Genomic DNA, 8,341 nt, shown 5'->3' on the forward strand with positions numbered 1-8,341 from the left:
TTGTCCTTTAATTGCTCACTATAGGATTTCTTTGTAGAACAGTTGCATTGGTCTGATGCAAGATGAAAATGCCTTAGGAAATACTTTGTAAAATGTACAAAAAAAAGTTGTTTAAGAATTTAAAGGCAGCTGTGTGAGGAAAGCCCTTTATTTATGATGATAATGCCATCAGCATCATGAGCCTCTGGTTGAGGCTCAAGCTGTGTACCTCAGAATGAGAGGAAATGGCAATATCCCTGGAAATGCCCCATCAAGCCCGAGTACAAAAAGCTTTATGGGGAAGGACTGTGTGTCTGCTGTGTCTATAAAGTTGCAGACACTTTGTTCCTGTAATCATAAATAGTTTCAACTGTTGTGAAGTGCTGACACAGTCCAGCCATAATTTGAGAAAGTTACGTTAAATTAATAGCCCAGGAAGGCTTTAGATTTTTTCCTCTCTAAAAAAAGCATCTGTAGTAGGAACTTGGTACTTAAATATAGTTAGATCTAATTACGTATAGTAGATTAAATATACTTTATTTTTTGAGACTTAATTTCATGTTTCAATGCAATTGAGTGAAATGAAATTCAGTGAAATTGAATTACATTTCAATGACAACTGAAAGAGAAGTGAAGCATGTACGTGCTGTAGTGGTGAATAGGGCTGGAGTTGAGCATGTGATCCAGTGCTCTTCAGTCACAAACTTTTCACAGGTAGGTAATAAATAGGAATTGCAATTTTTTTCTGGTGGGTTAAAATGAAAAATGTAGCCCATTTGAACCATTCTGTAAATGTGGGGCTGTTTTTTTGCTATCTGGTATCCAAAGTGCAATAAGCTTTTTGCAGAAAGTACAAATACAATGTTGATAAAAATTTCACTTTATGAAAAAAAACCCAAACCATAAATACAGCTTTTCCTCAGAAAAGAGTTGGTTTGAATGTTATTAAGAGTGACCCACCTATCTCATTGGATTATATGTATTGTTTATTTTATCAGGCTTCTCTGGCAATTGTGTTGGCTGTGGCAAGAAGGGTTTCTGCTACTTTACAGAGTTCTCAAATCACATTAATCTTAAACTGACCACTCAGCCCAAGAAACAGAAACACTTAAAGTATTATCTGGTCAGGAATGCACAGGGAGCTCTGACCAAAGGATCTGTAATCTGCTGGAAAGGGGCAGGTAAGATAATGAAGCTATCTTCCTGGAGTTCTGGTTTTCATCACCCAAGCTTAGCTATCGTGGGGACTGGCGTCTGTGTAAAACCTAAGACAGATCAGTTGTAAGAAAGACTCTTTAAAGCTAGGTGGGTGCTAGAGCAGCTGTAAAAAGCCATTGTCTGACCTAATATGAGGTTGCTATTCCTGAAGATGTGGGTACTTTCTTTCCAAGTGCTGTAGCCTCCAAGCAATTCATGTGTGAAATAATCAAATCCAATATGCTGAGAGTAAGCAAATGCCACTGTTGTCGGGGTTAAGAAGGTTCTTTTTCTGTTAAGAGTTCAGAGGCCGGCAATCTTCAATCAGTACCTGCTCAAGCACCTTGTTCCAGCTCCCAGAAAGTTCAGGTCTCTCAGGAAGCACCTCCAGTGAGCTGCTCCCAGCTGCAAACCCCAGTGCTCCAGCTGGGACTCAGCAAACAGGTACTGCTTAGAGGGAAAACACGCTCGGGTTCCACCCACTCTTAGGTGCATGTGTCTATGTCTGTATGCAGAGACAAATAAATAACCACACTGCCACATAAAATCAAACAACTTGAATACAATTAGAGATACATTACAAACAAAGGTTAGCAAATAGTAAAATAGGTGTTCTTCAGCTTGCTCATAGCTAAAGCAAACCAAAATTTTTGTAAAAGCCATTATTTTGGAAGTTGTTGACAATAGGTATTATGTTTCTCCAGCTGTTGCTTTTCTGCTCACGGATGACAACTGTTACAGGATCCAGTGTAATTTCAGCTTTTTCTTCTGATCTTCTCTATTATATGTTATGACCAGAATCCTGTTTACTTCGGGCATCATATGGGCATCAACCTAAAAGCTTCTGAGTTTTTTCTTCTTCTGAGAAAAGTGACTTTAATATTAAGAACCAAACTAGTTCCTGGTATCTGTAACTTTTTTTTGTATTAAAAATTATTTGGGACATTTGCTTTTCCATTAACTTGACATAAATGAAAGGTGATGTATGATAGAGGTTAGAGTGATCTCTCTGAGCTTCATCATAATGAAAACAGCTCTTTAGTGTCTCGTGACTGTTACAGGGATTCTGAGGCACATCTGTTGGTGGTTATATTCTACTCTCTCCATGAGAAATAAGCCTATTAAATAGCTGTGATCAGGAATACTGGTACCCCTCAAGAACAAATCATCAATCTCCTTAGAATGACAGATTGGATTGTTTTTTGTCAGACGTTACCTATATTTTAAAAAGCTACATTAATTGCTAACATAATAGGCTTGAGAGCACCTCTCTTTTTTAATGCAGCTTAGTTAAAACAAAGCTTGGAAAGAGAAAGTCAAATTGGAATGGAGGCTTAGTAAATTTTAAACAATGTCTCTCTTTTAACTGGTTCTTGAGTAAACTTCATGTAAGAGCCAGGGTCCTGCAAAGAAGCTAAAGGTTTTGACCTATGTGTTTAATGCAGAACAAGATTTTGCCCATGCACTTAATTGGGAGTATGAGATCAGGTTTGTTTTATTCAGCATTGCATTTACTCTTGAGCAGCTCCTGATGGCTTTATTAAAGTAAATGGTTGAGTGAGCATTTTATTATATCAACTGAAGATCTAGAAACATTTACTGTAAATACTGTGGGTTTTTTTCTTACCAGCTGCAACCATAGATCACATCCCTTCAACAGCAGTGTTCAGCTCAGCAGTTTATAATGGCAAGGAATCACCTAAACAACAGTTGATGAAGAATAACCTGTCTGCTCTCACAAGACCTTCAGTGTTAGGTATTTGTATGGATTTGTTGTTTAATAACACTAAGCTCTGTATTCCGTGCCTGTAACAGGTGTGTTGAACAATAATATTATGATCGTAATTTCCGGTATTAATTGAAATTATTATTATCTTCCAAGTCCTTTCTGACCCTAATACTGTTTTCTGTGTTAATTTCCAGGAAAAAAAATTGTTTACATGTTTTCAGCCGCATATTTGATATAGTTCAATATATTAATTGGAGGTTTTTCCTTATATTTGCAGTTCATTGATTTAATAGAGGTAAAGACCAGATTCTGAATCCATGGGTCAGTTTCCACCAATTTCCCCAACAGGTTTTGTGAAGGCAATTAAGAAAGATTTATAAGTAATCTGTCATAAGATAATTCCTATGTTGCAGTTCACCTTGGGTTGGAGCACTGGACTTTGACAACTGGCTTCAAATTCAAGAAACTGTCCCCACTGTACGATTATTATTGTGATTTGTGTGAATTGATTTCTGTCACAAGCTGTATTCTGTGTCACTTGTTTAAGGAAGAAAATTAGTCTTCACCATGGCTAGAAATATGCTGTAGCTCTATATTAGAATAAATCTTCCCGAGTTTCCCTGCTGACATCACAGGCAAATTATATTTCTCAGCCCATTCAGGTTCTTAATCTCTTTTTTCCATGCAGCAGCACATTACTGCCAATTTATTTTAGATGGACTGCTTTCACATATCAACATATCTGCAGGAAAGAGCATAGCATTTTCAAATAAAAAAATCCTTTGTATTGCTCTAACTATACTGTGACTGCTGTTACATTTTGCCAGGAAGCTTAGTGAAAGGATGAGCAGCACAAATGGCCAGAGGCTGCCATCGCGTGGTAACAGGGTAAGGGACAAAGTAATAGGAAGCCTGTGTAAGGGTCTGCAGGTGAACAGTCTTCTTCTACATCTGTAGACTTCAGGTTTATCTTTAATATCTTTTGCAAAATTAAATTCACCTTTCTATATGAAATTCTTATTCCATCTTGAATTTTATGTGGGACTTACCATTCTGACAGAAGGTATAGCCCTACCAGTGTGAAGTTTGTTGCGACCTCTGTGTGGTCATGTCCAGAAATAGAAATAGCTCAATCCTGAAAGATGCTGAGCAATTCCTAGAGGACTGTTGACTCTCAATAGTTAGAAATACTTGATGTTAGTGGAAGCTCATCATTGTAGGAATATGCTGGAGTGCACAAGAAGACTCAAGAAATGAATGAAAGAAAATTAAAGAAATTAATCATCAGGACCTCCTAGAAAAACTGTGAGAAAGTTAGGGTTTACAAAGGTGTTGAAGCTATATGTGGGTAGGAGGAAGGTGCAGAAGCAGTTTGATAGGAGTTAATGTGGAATAACATAAAACCTAAATTGGAACCAGCAAGAAGTGGCAAAAATCCTGTAAATGGGAAAATTGTTGAGAAGAACTCAGACCTTTACTAATATGACCCTGAAGCCCTTGATAATTTTATTTTGCAAAACGTTACTTGCAAAAGTTCCACAAAACACTGTGTCGTGTTCAGAAATAAAGGGAGTAAAATGCTGAAAGTGTTGACTTCAAAATATTAATATTTATAAGCATTCTTAGTACATGTCTCATTACTTATTACATTATTCCGAGTAGAGAGTAAGCATTGGTATAAAATAAGCAAAATCTACAAGAGTTCTCTGCAACAGAGATTGAAGCAGTACATAGCAAAGTAAAATACCATAATTATTGTATTTATGGAATTGATCCTGTCTACCACCATACACATTCAGTCTACCAAAACATATTGAATTACCATGCATAAACGTGAATACAGTTTATTCTAATATTTTTCTGAAATTTTATTCTTGTTCAGGCACATTAACAAATTCAGGGCCTCCAAAGAAGCGCCATAAAGGTTGGTCACCAGAATCTCCATCGTCTACTGAAACCTGGAACTTGCAGCTCAATCCACAGGCTCCAAACAGAATTAAAAATGGTAAGCTATAGCCAGGGTAATGATATTGTTTGTTTCATTATTCAGAAAATAACAGGGGAAAAGAGGCATTATTTTAAAGACACATGCAGATTCATATTAGAAGGTGTTTGATACCTCCCTGCTCACTGGCATGTTTCATTTTCATTGATTTCTTTTTGAGGTTTTGAGCTTAACTCTCCTTAGGATCCCAGCAGGTGCCTGGGTCCATCATTAAACACCAAAACACCTTTGGGATAGTAAAATTAGTGTCACAACTCAGGTCAAGGTACCATCCATTGTTTCAATTAGTCGTCATAGTGTTCTTGGCACTTGGATTTTATAGTCTACACAGACAAGAGTGACATGCAATGAAATAAACCCCCTTTGCCTGAAATGTTTTGTTTTAATGTGTTATCATTTAAACTAAAATTACCATAAAGCAGTTATGATTAAGCAGACATTGAATCTTATTTTATACTTTATTGCAATAGCAATAGAACCTGTTTACAGCCAATGAAACTAAATATATCATACAGAACTCAGAAATCGTAACTATACCTGCATCGATATCACATAAGTCCCTCTGTTCTTGCATTCATACCTGGAACTGTTTGTTTATAAACATTTTGAAATCTTTAGATGCATGTAGGATAGTCAGGGGTGCAGTAACATAATTAGTCCTCTAAGACAGTTAGCAGATGGGTTGTACTAACAGCTGATGAACTGTGTGATGGAGCCATGAAAAGCACTTAATACTGATAGTAAATGTAGGTATGAGATGATGTTGAGTAGCTTTTCTTTGAGGAAATCATTATTAGACTTGACTCCAGTAACAATATATCTAAAATCTTAGATGGAGGAAGCCTGTCATCTTTACCACATTCTGCTTTGATGGGGCCAGCCTCCTCTCCGATGGTGGGCTCGGGAGAACCGGTGTCAGTTCCTGACAACTTGCTGAAAATCTGTAAAGCAAAGCCAGTTATTTTTAAAGGTAAAACCCCAACCCCACAAGGTCCTAAATCTGTTTTTTAAGAGATGTAACAATACATCCCACTGCTAAATGCTGGTAAAGCTGTCAATTTTAAGAGCTTTACTTTAAAACTGTTTAATGCGTACATGGAAAATTATGATATTTATATCATATGTACAAACATTTATTTTGTAGGTCATGGAAATTTCCCATATCTTTGTGGGAACATTAATGATGTGATAGTGAGTCCCTTGTTGTACACCTGTTACAGAAATTCACAGTCTTTATCTAGAGCATATGAACAATATGGCACCTCCACAATACAGCCTATCTCTGAGGAAATGCAGCTCTTACTGACTGTCTACTACCTTGTTCAACTAGGTAAGATTGTTCTACATCCAGATAGACTGCATCAAATGTAATACATGCCAGCAAACAAGAAAGGGAATATTAAGCTGTTTCTAAATAATTAGGTCTTGAAGACCAGACAGATTGAATCATAATCATACATAGTTTATTTTCTGCTATAATCTGGGACCTCAGCAACAAAAACTAAAATAAAAGAGCTGTAATTTACTGCCCTTGCATTGGTTCACATCTGCTAAAGGCAATAGAGTCATGCATGCACAAATCTGAAACATGGTCATATTTTTGACTCAACAGTTTTGTTTAATTGTTTCATACTATTTTCCTCTTAATTTTTTTCAGCCTCAGACCAGGTCCCTTTGATTGAGGATCTGGAACAAATATTCATGCGTTCATGGCGGGAATCACACCTGCCGGAAATCCGTCATTACCAACAGGCTGTTCCACAGACCTTTCCCCAAGTGCCCAGCCAGATTGCCCCAGTGACTTCAGCCCAGCTTCCCTGGCTGGCAGGCCTGGCAGCCAGCTCCTGTAACGACAGTGTCCATATCATCGAGTGCAGCTACTCTCTAGCTGAGGGTCTTTCAGAAATGTTTAAGCTACTCATTGAAGGAAAATTAATAAAGACAAACTATGTGGTGATCATATGTGCCAGTAGAAATCGAGCCATTGATTCCTGCATTGTGATAACAGGTAATATCCCAAGGGTGTATCTCCAGGCAAGCCAGAACAGTTCAATGCTATGAGGGATTTGGTTGGCCTTCCAGTAAGTTGCCTTAGAAAGCAGAGCTTTGACCAACAAGTAATGGGCTTTGATGAACCCAGGCTGACACTGCACAGTTGGGTCTCTCTCCAGCAAACCACCTTGTGCCTACACTGCCTGTTTTTTCACCAACTCGTCTCAGCCAACACTGCTACAAGCATGTAATAGCAAGTTACAGCACACGCAGGGCATAAAACACTCCTGCTCTGTGCGACGGGAATATTACTGCAAACAGCTTAGCTTCTAAGACGGTCTTTCAGTGTCATTCCCTTCAACAACCTGTTGAGGGCTGTGTTCACAATTACATAAATTATGTGAAGAGCCATTCAAAGATTCATTCTGAGTGTAAGATAATTGACAATTCCTTTGAATATTGTTACACAGTCTTTTAATATACTGTATCAACAAGTATTTCCTAAACTGGAAAAGAGATGCGAAGAATTTTAGAACATGAATCGATTTTACAAGTTTCTGATGCATACATGTGTCAGAGAGAGAAAAGACTCATCTGTGCCACTTTTGTGTGTGTGATATTTATTTAGTTGGTTAGTATTAGAACATTTGTAACTTCAGTTTGAAGTGCTTTCAAAATTACGTTTTTCTTTTTGTCTTTTAGGAAAGTATCAGGCAAGAGTTCTGTCTGAGAGCATGCTCAGTCCTTCAGACTACCAAAAAGAAGTTAGTTATCAGCTGGTCACAGGGAAGGTGGAAACTCTGGGGTCCTTCTTTAGCACACTCTGCCCAGGTACCTAGCAGGTTATAAAAAGGCATGTTTCCAAGTCCCTGAAACTTTCAATTCAGAGAAAATAGCTGTGCTCATTTCCTTCCCAGAAGAGCAAGACATTACTAGAAATATATGAAAAATGCAGGACAAAGTTGTGAAAGGACATTTGAATTTAAATTCCTCCTGAAAGTGTCAGTTTCTAAAATCCCTTGGTATCATAAAAAATAGACAGCAAATAGCTGAGCATATTCTTAGCTGTGCAAATCCATCCTTATAGTATGCAAGTTCATAGCCATATGAATGTATAAATTATTTTGTCCTAAGCACAGAATTAATTTAGACCGTGATAGAGCAGACTTGTTTTATCACAGGTGGAATTTTCCTGTTCAGCTTACCATACTGTGAACTTGATCATGATGCATGGGACAGAGAAAAAAATTGCTGAGAGCCATTGTTACTGGGTCTTTTTGAGTATACTGAAGATTACTAGAGACAGGATTATCTGGAGATAGATCCATCCACATGGAAAGCTAAATCATATCACACAACTAGAGCAAATGCAGCACATTTATCAGTGTTAATGGGATGTCACAGTTCCCTTTGTCATTCATGTCACATTGGTGAATAGA

General features: G+C 37.6%; 1 protein-coding gene across 1 annotated transcript in view; it reads left to right on the top strand.

Annotated features, from left to right (window-relative positions):
• The window catches only part of GREB1 (growth regulation by estrogen in breast cancer 1), a 51,501-nt gene that overhangs the window by 11,921 nt on the left and 31,239 nt on the right, over window positions 1-8,341 (top strand). Inside the window, exons 4-10 of the mRNA XM_009073775.1 lie at window positions 1,477-1,620; window positions 2,807-2,932; window positions 4,788-4,910; window positions 5,743-5,880; window positions 6,055-6,240; window positions 6,568-6,918; window positions 7,605-7,733. Of these exons, the coding sequence (XP_009072023.1) occupies window positions 1,477-1,620; window positions 2,807-2,932; window positions 4,788-4,910; window positions 5,743-5,880; window positions 6,055-6,240; window positions 6,568-6,918; window positions 7,605-7,733 (1,197 nt within the window). The remainder of the gene's footprint in view (window positions 1-1,476; window positions 1,621-2,806; window positions 2,933-4,787; window positions 4,911-5,742; window positions 5,881-6,054; window positions 6,241-6,567; window positions 6,919-7,604; window positions 7,734-8,341) is intronic.

This window comes from Acanthisitta chloris, unplaced genomic scaffold (genome assembly GCF_000695815.1).
Source record: "Acanthisitta chloris isolate BGI_N310 unplaced genomic scaffold, ASM69581v1 scaffold1394, whole genome shotgun sequence".
Taxonomy (NCBI): domain Eukaryota; kingdom Metazoa; phylum Chordata; class Aves; order Passeriformes; family Acanthisittidae; genus Acanthisitta; species Acanthisitta chloris.